Source organism: Rhipicephalus microplus, chromosome X (genome assembly GCF_043290135.1).
Source record: "Rhipicephalus microplus isolate Deutch F79 chromosome X, USDA_Rmic, whole genome shotgun sequence".
Taxonomy (NCBI): domain Eukaryota; kingdom Metazoa; phylum Arthropoda; class Arachnida; order Ixodida; family Ixodidae; genus Rhipicephalus; species Rhipicephalus microplus.
In genome coordinates this window covers 228,179,439-228,193,849 of record NC_134710.1, presented here as the reverse complement: position 1 = coordinate 228,193,849, position 14,411 = coordinate 228,179,439, and the positions used below count along the sequence as shown (strand labels likewise).

The 14,411-nt window shown below is 44.0% G+C and overlaps 1 protein-coding gene across 3 annotated transcripts in view; it reads right to left on the bottom strand.

Moving 5' to 3' along the window:
• Positions 1 to 14,411, bottom strand: part of LOC119187346 (heterogeneous nuclear ribonucleoprotein F) — a 69,269-nt gene that overhangs the window by 29,981 nt on the left and 24,877 nt on the right. For all 3 annotated transcript variants that reach the window (XR_012887226.1, XM_037435510.2, XM_037435511.2), the window contains exons 6-9: positions 9,017 to 9,192; positions 3,584 to 3,616; positions 1,802 to 1,896; positions 1,385 to 1,520 (exon numbers count right to left, since the gene is read on the bottom strand). Coding sequence is in view for 2 of the 3 variants with exons in the window: in XM_037435510.2 (XP_037291407.1) it covers positions 1,385 to 1,520; positions 1,802 to 1,896; positions 3,584 to 3,616; positions 9,017 to 9,192 (440 nt within the window). In the remaining variant the exon portion in view is untranslated. The remainder of the gene's footprint in view (positions 1 to 1,384; positions 1,521 to 1,801; positions 1,897 to 3,583; positions 3,617 to 9,016; positions 9,193 to 14,411) is intronic.

The window sequence follows — 14,411 nt, the reverse complement described above, 5'->3', positions numbered from 1 at the left end:
AAGCAATACGAGCTCTCTAATAGCTTCCAGACATTGTAACAAGTAGGAACTTCACATGCCTGCAATATGCAAACAAACAATCCATTTTAACTAGTTACTTTGCGTGTTACAACAATTTATTTTGCAAGCCCATAGTCTGTATGCTAGAGTTGGATACAACTTCTGAAGGCAAGAGAGTGGGTAACCAAATGACCGAAATTCTACAGCTGATGGCTTCTGCAAACACAAATAGTCTAGCTCGTGTCACGTAACATCAGTCACCAGCTACCTGGCTCACAGCCCCCCCTCCCCGAAAGAAAAATTTTGGAGCCATGTCAAGTTTTATCATGCTATAGTCTCGTTTCTACATCCGCAAGCTGAAGCCAACCTCAATATTATTGGGGCTTTCTTCCAAATAAGCAAATTTGAATGTTCGCCAATTGACGCATCGAATGCCAACACTAGATTTTTAGCATGGTGCAAGGGTGTACAGTCGCCACCCGCTTTTTCGTATCTGGCGGGGACTACAAAACTTTTTGAAAAATATAAGTGCAGCAAATTAGATATGAAAATCTTTTTTATTGGGGTTAGAGGAGCCAAACGAAAATCCCAATAATGCCCTGCTTCAGGCTACGCTTGGGGACGAGCAGAATTGGATGTACAGTCGACATCCAATTTCTCACTCTTAAAATTCTGGACATTCCCGATTTCTTGGACTCATCTGTGGCACTGTCAAGTTCCCAATAGAATCCATGAAAAAGCCAGAAATTTCAGACGCTTATAGCCTTTGCCGTCCAACTTTTCAAGCTTCTTACCGGTATTGCCGCAATCTATACATGCCAATCGTTGACAACCATAGCTTAGACAAACCTGTGGTCAAACCTCACTGCGTTCGTTCACATGTTTTGTGAGCTCTGCGGTAGATTGTGTGCCTTTGCACGATATCTTCAGCATTCATGCTTCCCAATCTTTAGCATCGACAGTTTCTAGCTGTTTGGTGCTGTGGTTTTCGTGAAGCGAATTTGCCATTTACAGTCACGGTGCAGACTACTCCGTCCGCCGCTTTGAAGCACACAATCGCTCTGGTAGGCTTACAAGAGAAAGAAAGCCACCAAGCGAACTTCACACTCGACGCCGAGATGCAATCTCGCTCGGAATGGACAGCATGTGTGAAGAAACTTCCGTCCGGCACGTTGCTTTTGACGGTCTGCGTGCTGCTGGCATATCCTTTCAGGGCTTTGCCGACGCTAACAAAGGCCTCGAGCTGTGTGCGGAATTGACCGATGACGAAATCATTCGTCGAATTACGCAGGATTACGACAACTACGACAGATATCGAAGAAGCAGCGTCTATAAGGATGTGAAGGACCTGTACACACGCTGTACTGATGAATGAATTACTTACGCATGTGGGCCTTGTCCTTGCTCATGGCCTTGACAGCTTCTTCGTGGGTGGCAAACTCAACGTCACATTCACCTGATGGGCGGCCACTGTCCTCGTAGATCAGGTGCACGTTCACTGGATTCATCGGCTGAAAGAACTGCAAGCAAAATTTTTTTACGTTGAACTTCTATGTCCCTAACTAATGCGAAAATTTCAAATTATCAACTATTTTGTTGTGCTAAAGACAAATAACCCTCACATGACCAAGCATTTTCACATGAGGTTTAGTTGAAGCACTGTATCAATGTTGCACCTGTAGCGAAGTCCTCATGCCAACGAAGCATGAGGGGTGTCTGAAGGTGCAATAATCACAGTAAAATTACGAGACAAGAAGACCTGTGCCAATTTAGAAGAACAGCGTTGCAAGATAGAACTCACCTCAAAAATGTCACGTTCAGTGGCCCGAAATGGTAGACCTCGCATGTGCACGAAGTGACCAGTGGCCGAGAATCGAGCACCACCACCAGATCCTCCTAAGAATTCAAATTTTGTTAAGTAGAATGCAGGAAGTGTCTCAGCTCTGCACCACAGTGCTTTCGTAAGACAGACTACAATCTGTTTTAAAAAGTTACTGGAAAAGAAAAACACCTTGACTTGAAGGAAATTTCGTCATAAGAAAATTATGTGAAAATTTTTGTATAAATGTGCCACGAGATGGTTAGAATGGCACCTGCTGCAGTATACCGTAAGTACTCGAATCTAACGCGCACCTTTTTTCCGGTTAAGCGAGTTCATAAATCGCATGCGCGTTAGAATTGAGTACGAACAAAAAAATTACGGTCAATCTATTGCCATCGGCAAATCCAAAATGGCCGCCCCCTACGTGCGTCGGCATGGCGCGTCGGCCATTTCTTATGTGTTTCCCATGTGCGGCACTTCGTATGTGTGCTGAGGAGTTCGTCATCTAGTAGTGCATTAGCATCGACGGTGTGGAAGGGCCGACTCCAAAAACTCGAGTGCACCTTGATGCCGCTTTTAAAAGAAAAGTCATCGCGTGTGCAGAAACGGACGGAAATCGGGCCGCATCTTGGTCGTTCGGAGTTCCCGCAACGTGCGTGCGGGACCGGGGGAAACAAAAGCAGGAGATTGTCGACAGCAAAGCTTTATGCAAAGGCTTCAGTGGACCACAGCAGGGTCGGTATCCGCAAATTAAAGAGCTGCTCGGCGAGTGTGTGCTTGAGCAGCGAGCGGCACAGCGGCTTGTGACGACAGAACTGCTTTAAGTGCGGGCTATGCAATTAGTCTTAGAAAAAGGTCTAATGCGGAGCCAGTTTATAGCGAGCAGGTGCTGGCTAACTAACTTTATGAAGAGGAAAGGCTTTTCCCTCCGAAGGGGAACATGCATATGCGAAATGTTTTGCGGAGGAGTACGATGAAAAGCTTCACAGTTTTCAGAGGTTCGTCCTAAACTTGCGGCGCAACAACAGCTACCTGCTTGGGCAAATCGGGAATGCCGATCAGACGCCTCTTTACTTCGACATGCCTGGCACCACAACCGTCGATAAGGGGGCGAAGCAAGTTCGCGTGCTGACATCGGTCCACGGTAAAACTACAGTGACGGCAATGCTCTGTTACATGTCAGATGGGCACAAGCTTCGCCCGTACCTCATATTTAAAAGGAAGACGCTCCCGAAAGGAGTCGTTTTTTCGAGTGGTGTGATCGTGCGGGCCAGCGAGAAAAATGGGTGCGCGTTGCAATCGATGTCTTACGTTTTTTTTTTTTTTTTTTTTTTGTGGTGGAAATCGGGTGCGCGTTACAATCGAGGGCGCGGTAGAATCGAGTAAATACGGTAGTTTGTGGCTACGGCATTGTGCTTCTCAGCTCAAGGTGACTGGTTTGTTCTCGGCTGCCAAAATGCTCGCTTAAAAACTCAAAGTAAAAAAAAAAAAAAAAGAATGATCAAACTTTTTCTCAAGATATCTTGTCTGACCCTTACATGGAAGACCTTGCACTCGAACCTAGATACAATGATATATTGGTTATAATGAAGTAAATGAGAAAGTCATGCAATAGACATGGTGTTAGGAACATGCCTTTATAACAAATATTTGGATATAACGAACTTAATTTCAGGTAAGATGCTATTTTGTTATAATCAGATTTAAGTATACATTGGAATTTGATTTTCAGGCACAAAAGCATCACTATGTAACACTCACCAAAGTCTCCGTAGCCATCCTCTTCAACAAATCCTGTCACATATAAAATATATGCAATATTAGCTTCTATTGCACAGTAGCTTTTAAAGAAACCGAGCAGATATATGAAGTGTGGAAACAAATAAATGTTCAGCCAGCACATTTGGCAAAGCATTAAGTAATGAGATGGGCATATACGGGCACTGCATATATATATTTTAGCGCATATAAAGGTGGTTTTACTGCCCTATGAAGTGGATTTACTGCAGTGTCGGGTGCTGTGCCGTACAACCACTCACCTCGGGGAAATCCGCATAGTCACAAAGCTTTGAAATAGGACATGCTGATCGTGCCAGTAGTTGCAATGCCAAGACTGGGTGCTCATGAAACGAAGCTGCTGTATTTTCATATAGTGGGAAGGGAAGAACATCTGCACAGTAGGGTCGCTCCTTGCTATTGCTAACCCCCCCCCCCCCAACAAACCCCCCTGCAGTTCCCCATACTGCTAGCGAATCACTGCAACAGTTGTGCACCTTCGTATGGTGACCAGGATTGCTCACCAATGCGCACCTTCTATGACTATTTTCCACCACTTGGCCAATGTTTTGTTTTTGTATATCACGACGTGGATTGATACGGTCATAAAATATGTATACATCAACCCAACTGTTTTCATGCAACCACTGTAGCCCTTTCATTTGGTTGTTAAATATAAAAAAAACAAATGGAAACAGACGAAACTGGCGGCACACAAAGGAATTTGTAAAATAGTCTATATTGTGGAATGCACAGAGGATGATGTCGTGGCACACGCTTTGGCGATGCAATACGCATGACGTGAAAAGACAGTGTTCAGCAATCTGACTGCACCTTACATGCATATGTAACGCTACACAGGCCACTGCTCGCAACACGATGTGGAATGGGCTTATCGAACATGAATCAAGAAAGCGGGAAGAATACAGACACAGTAGTTCACTGCAATTAATAGCTATATGATAGGAGGCTCTACTCTTTAATGTTGGCAGGATGCACAGCTTACATGACCACATGTAAGGCACAATATCCCAGCTGAATCCTGTGTATTACTTACACAGCACGCATGCCACATCGTGAAACCCAATGTAATGCAAGCATCCTCTGCTTTTGCTGCAATATAAAAGATAAACACCAGGGTACCATTTCGATTTGGGTGCCATGCTGGCAGTGTGGTGAATTACAGGCAGACTGTTACCGAAAGGTGTAATTCTGCTCTGTAGTTGTTTTAAGTCTCATTCTATACAAAAACTAACACCTTGGTTCCACAAGCTCCACAGGCGATTAGCGCTGCATGTACCGGTAGCAATGCGCTCCAGGCATCTTATTTCAATCAGTGAATACTTCACATTTTACCTTCACCTCAATTAATTATTCTTTATAAAAACGTGTTGAACATCTGAGGTTTTACACCTCAAAACAAAGATGATTGAGAGACACCTTAGCAAACAGCTCTGGAAATTGACCATCTGGTGTTAAGGGGGGACGCAGATTTTAAAACAATCAAAAATGGCCAAAAAATGGATTTGTTGCAAAATCTATTTTCGGGGCGTTTGTACCTCGGAGCCTTTACTCTCAAATTACAAATACCCAATTCAGTCAGTAAATACGATAAATTGGGCCTTCAAAGCCCCCCGGTAGCCGTAAAATGCCACCAAAAGAAGGAAGTTTGAACTTTGTGAGCGCCATGAGCATTGCAGTGGGCCTGAGCGCCTCCATCTTGATCTAGATTTGCAGCTACAGTGAAACCGCATTAAACCGTACCCGCATACAAAGTAGTTTCGTTTTAAAAGTAGTGAAGTCGAATCCCCGACTCAGCGGTCATTGAACATATTGCATTTTGTATCTGCATAAGCCGTACCAGCTTATCGCGTATGTATCGGTCAAAGATAGTTTTTCCCGTTTTCGTTGCGCACTCGCCGCAGCATGTCGTCCCCCACTGGGCGTCCCGACACAACAGCAAGCCCCAGAGATCAAAACACGCCTCCCTTGTTTGTGTTGATGGCGGCTGTGTTGGTGAGCGCCATCTCTTGGATTTTTCTGCAACAAGAAGCACTCTGCCGGCTAGGCTTCTGGTGTTGTCCACGCGATGGCACTTTGCACACACACAAACACGGTGTGTGCTTGCTTTGCTTTCTTTGTTCCATTGGCGCCGTGCATAGGTGTTCTCTGGTTGATCCGTGCTGTACAGCTATCGCGTCATTTTTCACGTATTGTGTATGTGTGCTTGTGCTGCTTCGTACTTGCGTCATGCCGAAGCTGCGACAAAAGCATCGAGTGCTGAAAATAGAGGAGAAATTGGAAATAATTCGTGCTATTGAAAGTGGCTCGAAAAAATCGGCTCTGGCACGCGAAAAAGACCTGCCGTTAACCACGGTGTGTGGAATTTGGAATTCCAGAGAGAATTTGCTCGGCAGTGCTGCTGCAACTGCGAAAAGGTGCTGGCTACGCGGTTCGGCATTTTCGGATGTAGAGGAGGTGCTGGTGAAGTGGCTAAAAGCTGCACGGTAAAAAAATCGTGCCTATCAGCGGACCCCTGCTCGTGGAGAAGGCCCTGGTTTTTGCCTCGCCGCTCAACCATGACAACTTCGTGTGCAGCAATGGCTGGCTGGCCAGATTTTAAGGCAAGGCACGGCATTACCACGAGGACTGTTTCGGGAGAAGGTGCTGCTGCTGACGTGGACGGCGCGGAGCAGTGTCAAAATGGTCAGCTGACGAACATCTTGGAAGACTACGCACCCGATGACATCTTTAATATGGATGAATCGGCGCTACTCTTTAAGCTGCTACCAGACAAAACGCTCGCGTTCAAAGGCAAGACGTGCACCGGCGGCAAGCATGCAAAAGACAGAATATCAGTGGCGTTTTGCGTAAACATGACTGGAACCAACAAAACTCCGCTCCTCGTGATTGGAAAGTCGGCGAAGCCTAGATGTTTCAAAGGCGCCCGGTTGCCATCAGGGATCATCTATCGCAGCAACACCAAAGCATGGATGATGGCAAAACTCTTTGAGGAGTATGTGCGCCTCATCGATCTTCGTTTGCGGCTAAGAACAGAAGAGTTATTAGTTTAGACAACGCTTCGGCGCACGTCGCTCTGGACAACCTGACGGCTGTGAAGTTGGCGTTTCTGCCACCAAACAACAGCGATTGCCCAGCCCTTGGACCAAGGCATCATTCGAGGTGAAAAACAGCTCTACAAGAAGAATCTGCTGCGCAGATTTCTTCTGGCCATTGAATGTCGCAAATTATAATCCATCGACCTGATTGGCGCGATTCACCTGCTCGAATACTCGTGGGGGCAGGTTGAAGCAACGACAGTTCAAAATTGCTTCAAGCGTGCTGGCTTCAGTGTGTGTGCGGGCGACGCAGATGACGCCAGTGACACCATCGACCAGACTTCAGACATCGTAGACGAAGCTTGCAAAACTCTGCTAGCTGAAGTGCTGGAGCGGCAGGGCGTTACGGAAGGCATTTCCTTCCCCGACTTCAGAGACGCAGACAGCAATGTGCAGACATCTCCGGACATGTCTAACGAAGCCATTGTTGCCTCGGTTGTCGAAGTGGCGCCAAATGATAGTGATGAGGACGACATGGAAAGCGACAACACTGGTGATCCAGGTCAAAGAGTGGCCGAAGCTGCGCATTGCGTCAGCGTCATGCGGGTATTTGCCGAGAAGGGGGGGCTGGCAGAAAAGCTGGCTCACAGCATAAGTGAGTTTGAGGCCGCTGTCGTTGCTGCTAGGCCGCCACGTCGTCAAATAAGATTACAGACTGTCGCGCGAAGATAATAAATTACTGCACGTTTTTGTTCTTTCATCGCACTCCCTGAAGGTTTCTTTTTTTGACAGGTAAGTGAGCGACCTGGCGCTATTTCGGTTAAGCAGTACTAATGTTTAGTACGTACTTTTTCTAAGCTCCGGCCCACTACGGTTTAACGAGGTCTCACTGTATTTCCTTTGTGCGTAATATGCGCTATCTCAAAATGGCATCGTCCAAGCGAAATGACCGCCTTCGCGGATTTGTGAAGGTCATTCTGGAATTGCTGATTGACTCTCGCTCGGCACGCCTTTTGAGTGCGTCGTACTGAGGCTCCCATTGGCCGACGTGGCCAGCGCGCTTTTCAAGAGCGCCGTTTCACGTTCCCATTGGCTGGCATTTGTGTTTTGAGCCGGTAGGTTATCCATGCGATCGAGATCGAAATTACATTTTTGAAAACAGGAGAAAGACACATTTACACACCTAATTTCATTATTATTTCTTAATAAAAATTTCATTTTGAAGGGTATGTGCACTGACATCGCACAGTACCCCGGTCACTACCGATTCACCTCCATTTACATACGACCACCTCGGCCGGGATCCAACCCACAACCTTCGGGATAGCAGCCAAGCACCATCAACCACGGCTCCACTATGGCAGATGGTAAAAGCACGTGCCAAATATAACTTTTGAAATGTAAGTTATTATAAAAGTAAAAACTCACACCCTAACTATATAAACCTTGCAACAATTGAAATTGCTTCCCCTTGGGCATCGCCAGATCGCGCAGCGGCGCCCGCTCTAATCTTTGATGCCCAGCTTGGAGAAGGGGAGGGTCGCACCCCCACTCGCCCTTATCTCGTGGTGGCGAGGAGGGGGAACATCCTATTGGCTGGCCTCTGGCTTTACCTGGAATGATTCCGCCATAGTTACCTGGTGCACAAAGGTCACCGCAATCATTGATTGATTTGTGGGGTTTAACGTCCCAAAACCACCATATGATTATGAGAGACGCCGTAGTGGAAGGCTCCGGAAATTTCGACCACCTGGGGTTCTTTAACCTGCACCCAAATCTGAGCACACGGGCCTACAAGATTTCCGCCTCCATCGAAAATGCAGCCGCCCCAGCCGGAATTCGATCCCGCGACCTGCGTCACTGCAATCATTGCAGTCTCCGTTGCTCAGACAGCAAAGTAACAAATGAGACGCTTATTCGCATGCATCTGCACCTGTAAGTACGTTTTGTGCATCATTTGTGTGTGGGGACCGCGGGGCATGTTTCGATCTGCTTTCTCTTCTGTGCGTGACCTTTCAATTTGTTGCTATCACATTCATTGCTTTGCCTTTCCGGCAAAGCTGCGACTTTTATATTATTGCCAGAGTGTTTCAGGCTTTGGGCTATATCAAGAGTTACAACAAAGGAGTAAAATCAGAAAGACCTAAAAAAAAGAGGGAAGAAACTGCCTCACAAATGAATGTGAGACAAGGCAGTAGCTATGAGTATTTTACGATAATGAAGCCACCATGTTCGCAGCATGAAGTCAGTACAAAGAAGCAACAAATGAGTTTTCTTATTACTGGTAGACTTGCTCAAAGCAAGGCATCTTCCTGTAAATACTTATTCTAAAAGTCAGCATCCGACTAGAGAAACTCACCACGGAAGTTGCGCCCCCCACGGCCCATGCCATAGCGCGAAGGACCGCCGCCATAGCGCTCAGCTCTGTCATAGGGCCCTGGTCTGGCAGAGCCCATAGGACGCATCATCTTGGGCACACCCATACCAACTGCTGAGCGTATTTCCTGCAGGCTGCTTTTGAAGATTTCTATGTACCTATAAAGGTAAAAAAACAGGTTGGCCACAAACCAGGCCAGTGATGTAAGACCGACATCGCACTTACATATTAACTGGAACACTCCATCCATGATGCAACGCTAAATAAAAATGCAGGAACTATTGCTGCACACAAAAATCTTTTTGGTATATTTGCCGGAAGATTGCATCAACTTGCCTGTTCGTGTACTTTCGTAACGCCCATCCTTTAGGTCCTGTGGCATAATGTATTCAAGTATATTTGTGATTGCGTTATCTACGAGACTAAATAGAACTGCATCATAATGCGCAAAAGGCTTTGCTTGGACAGAAATGTGAAGGGTTTCTCATCAGGTCTTGCCATATTTAGCTGTCCAGTGAAATGCTGCAATGCTTACACTGTGCACTCGCCATTCTGTCTGCCAAGAGTTAACAAAAGATTCTCGGCAATATGTACCATGGGAAAAACTTAATTTCTAACAATGTCATCTGCTTTTACTTTTGTGGGTGCCGTTCTCCAAGATGGGGCAATGACCTAGGTAAATATGCTGCATGACAACCCAAAGAGAGCCTCCACGTCCTCTACACACGCTGCACGGAGCAGCGTGAAAGGGGGGCGTCAACGCACTCGAGCACAGCAAGACTTCAGAGAAAGAAGGGTCAGTCTTGCCCAAGAAGCTCGAGGTGTGCCTAACATGATCCCCCCTCTGGTATAAAGAATGCAGGGGAGGAGTTTGGCTTGCTATAGGCTCGCCTCCTCACTCATGGCTGCACGCTGCCTCAAAGTAATTTTTCATCACTGCTTGTAATAAAGCAATTTAAAAAATCTTGTGGAAGGATGGTCTCTATAAGGCACCTAACAACCCACAATGCTTTACTAAACTTTCTTAACTTTTTACCTGCCTTGATGAGGGAAGGAACAAAAGAATGTGTCAATTCAATGTTTCACATAAGTAAAAAAAAAGATCATGAATTACCCATCTAGCTCTTCAAATTAGCACACCATAAAAAGAAATGCTGTAGCAGTTGAAATGTTGCAAATAAATGTGCATTCGTACACACTTGCCTAGTAAGCTACGCTTCTTCGAATATCCTACAGTTTCTAACAAGAGATTCTCTACATGTCAAAAAATAATTCCTAATAACTTTACACAGTCCTAATGTTCAAAGAAGTGCTTTAGAAATGGCTGCATCTCTTGCAGTCTATTTCAAAGCAACAGCTACGTCTGTCAGAAGAATCCTAGCTTCTAGAACAAACTCCAGATACTTCCAGCTCTCTCCTCACCCTCAAAGTAGATATCCAGGTCACAATTCTCAAATTCCTGGCAATGGGAATGAATCGACAGAGCCAACCTAACAAACATGCTTCAGCCTCTGTAGTTCCTCTGGATCTATCATAAGGCATCATGATGGTTCCAATGTGAAAACTTTGAACTTATACTTTCTCACAACAGCCAGACTAGCTTTTCTTAGCATATTTTCTTGTTTTATGCTTTCAGAATAGCTGGTAACTTTGCACACATTTCTATTTAACCAAAGCTAACAAAAAACTGCAGTTTTACCTAAATTTGCAAACTTTGAGAAGCTAAAGAAACTTGACACCATACTTCTAACCATATACATATTGTATAGTGAAACTAAGAACAAATATAGAACAACTGTTGCCAGCATATATACCGAATTGGCTTGCTTCATGAATGACAATGCTAAAGCCTCAAGAATGTTTTGGCATTACTCCTTTACATCCAAGTTTGAAGGATACATCCCTGCACAAACGGACACGCAGTGCACTTGCAAGACGAAGTTTTTGCTTTCAGGCATTTCGCTTTGAAAGAAAAGACTAGAGCTTTTACTTTCATACATTTTTTCAGTTCTCAAGAACATTTTGTCCAACTACAAGATTTCATAAATCCACAGACCCCTCTCAAAATTCAGTTACTTGATTTAATGCTGTAGCCAATCTAATAAAAATTTACCTGAAGGCAGCTCTATCACAAAAACAATACGAAAGAATTCGGAGCAATGTATACACATAGAGCATGTATGATCTGTGCCTGTCACAGTCACAGGAAAAAAAAAAAAAAATCCGACAGAAGGAAGACTTCTGAAATGCACTCTCAGCAATAAGAATCGGCAATGCCACTACCAGTGATGGAAGCGACATTTTGCTTTTTAGAGCAGTTTCTAGAGCAGAAAAAAATGGTGCTTTGAAGCAATAAGTCTCTTCAGAGCAATAAAAAAAAGCTATAACTTAGAGTTGCTATTGGTGTTTACGCATGTTCCTAATGACTCCTGAAGTGTAAAGCACCACTTGAGCACCTAATAAACATTTATATATATTATTGAATGTGTCGTATGCCAGTATGCATATAGTATACAAGAAGTAAAATAGTTTGCATAAATTATGGGCGGGGGAGGGGGGCCAAGAGAGTCCAGACTTCCTTCTGTTCAGGCTGGAGAGGACGACCCTTGCAAGATTTAGCTTTAACACACGATATAATTGAGTTAACAGCTAAGTATAGTGCTATAAACTTTTTAAAGGGCTTTTTATCATTTACTGCGAACCTGGGTTTAATGCCCCTCAAGCTGTGTGAACTATGGAAATAAAAAAAAGGAAAAAAAAGAATGAATAGAACAATGCAATTCGTCAAGCTCGAACCCCATGCTCGTTTTTTTTTTTTCAATTTTATTTGAAAGCATGGTTTATTTCTTACATAAATAAAAATACAACCCACATTAAAAATATGAATTGGACACCATGGCCCGATATGTTTCACCCCTTGAGATTTTTCCTAGATTTACGCCACCGAGTAGCATACTGAGATGATAGTGTATATATACAGCTTTCTTTTGGTTTCACTTAGGCTCAAGGGATGGTCCAATGGTGTAACTATAGTGCCTAGAAGATACTTAGTGTATAATGCCTTCCACCGGCAGCCACCAGACAGCGATAGCCGCAGTGACAGTGCTATGCCGAGCAACCCGAGCCAGAGCGGAGTGGAGTCTGCGGTGCCTCTACAATGGCCGCGGCAGTCTCTCTGCCAAAGCGCACGTACGACAGGCACCGATGAGCTCTCCCAGTTCACTTAGAACTGTAGAATGCTGATTGGGAGGCGATGTGTAATCAAGGCAATATTTGTTCGTTGCAGTTTACTAATGAATATACACCCAGTTATCATTAATACGGTGTACGATACCAAGTGTTTGATAAAAAAATTACGAATAAATAAATAAATACGCGTGATTTCCCAGAGAAAAAGTGAACTTTAATGAAGTTCGACAAAATTCAACAGTGAAACACTCGCATTTGGTTGATTTAATTATGGCACAACATTTCCTTATTATAAGCCAATTTTTCTATTGCTCAAAGGTAGGATGAGTTCTTCACATTAACTTCAAATCTTCAATGTCGTTGATGCTAGCTGAACTTAAACAGTTTAATTTCATAACTAATATGGTCTGAGTGCTACAGCACATATAGATTTTTTTAGGATTTCGGACATTTATTGAAACACCCGGTACCGATGCGGACATTTTCAAGTGGTGCAAAAAAATAATGAATATTAACGCAACAGCATTAAACAACCGATTTCGTAGAAACGCCGGTGTCGGCGATGCTAGTTTAAACAAGAAGTCATCTTGGCCGTGAAAAGAAATAGAGAGTTGCAAATAAAATGAAGGATACAAATTTTTAGTTTAAGTTTTTCACGGGGAATTTCACTGATGACACCATTGACTAATATTAAAGGAGCGCTAAATGTAGCAATCCCTAAAATGTTTCTCACTAACCACAGCCGCCACAGTTAGTCTTCGATCATTTCGCTTTATGTTTTTATCCTACTCTGCTCAAAGTTCTGGGTCTGCAGGGCCGCTGAATAATATGTGCTCATTAGAGCAGTATCCACTCACACAATATGAAAAATAAAAAAAAATGGGCTCTCCTTGCGTCTTTTTTTCTGCGACATCCCGGTTTCGTGAAGGGACACAAGCGTGAACGATGCGTACTGAAAAGAAACACTGCAAAGATATGGGGAGGAATGCGCTGTGTGTTCAACAGCAGATATGCCCTGCAACTACACCACAACCGTTTACGAACGCACATCCAAAGTACATCCAAAGCACACGCGACCCGCATAAAACGCATGTGCGACGCGCGCGGTCAGCACACTAGTAAGTATATTCTAGACACTATAGTTTAACTACATTCTTTTTAGTTTGCCAACATCTTTTCAGAGCAGGTTTGGAGCAGTTACTAGCAAATAGTGCACTTTGGAGCAGCATTTCTCTTTTGGAGTAGTAGTTTAAAGCAGCACTTCCATCACTGCACTACAATCCATGACAATCATTACATATCAAACTGAGCTTCAGTGACAATTTGTCTTGAGATAATAGGCCAAGAAAAGTTCAGAGAACTACCTGTATACTGTAGTATCACTCGCACACATGCTTCATTTCCTTCGGCAGTACTCTGGCCAACTGTCATCTGACACCATACCGGACAGATAAAGTAGCATGATAATTCTACTGGAAGTACAGAGTGATCAATAAACATTGCCTTGTAATCAATTTGCCAAATGTATTGAGGGATTCATCCTCAATTGCCCTACCATGGATTGATAAGACAGACCACAAGAGCACTGCAATGTGGGAACTAATAAAGCTTTTTGTATTTGTTAAGTACTGTTTCCCCTTTGAATGCAAGAGCTGTAGATAATATACAGAAGAGGTGATTAACCAAAAATTATGGTCGAAATAACTGCAAGAATAAACGCACAACTCCGGGCGATTGCACTACCACTATTTCTCACCTATTCTAGAGTTAGGACGACTGGTTCAGTGAGTAACCATAAAAAGCAAGAAAAGATAATTCGCTTAAATTTTAGTTAATTTACTTGCAAAAGAAACTACCAACAAGCTTTTCCTGCATACAGATAGCACAACAAATCGTAACTCAACCATAAGTAGATAATCATAAAACCACTCTTTGGGAGTCTGCACAAGTGACCAAAGGCGCCTGAAGGGGACCTGAAAACTAGAGTAATATATTGCGAGTTCTGGCTGGGAAAAGCATAACCCCTTGCATAGTCCCTTGTATAACTGAAGTATCACCATCCCTACCATTAGCCCTTCACCTTTTTTTTTTAACACCATCAACAGTGCCACCAGTAGTGTGATAGCTATTCCAAGACAAATGCCCCCAAGTGTTGAGCTTAACCATATCATGGAACCCCAATTATACA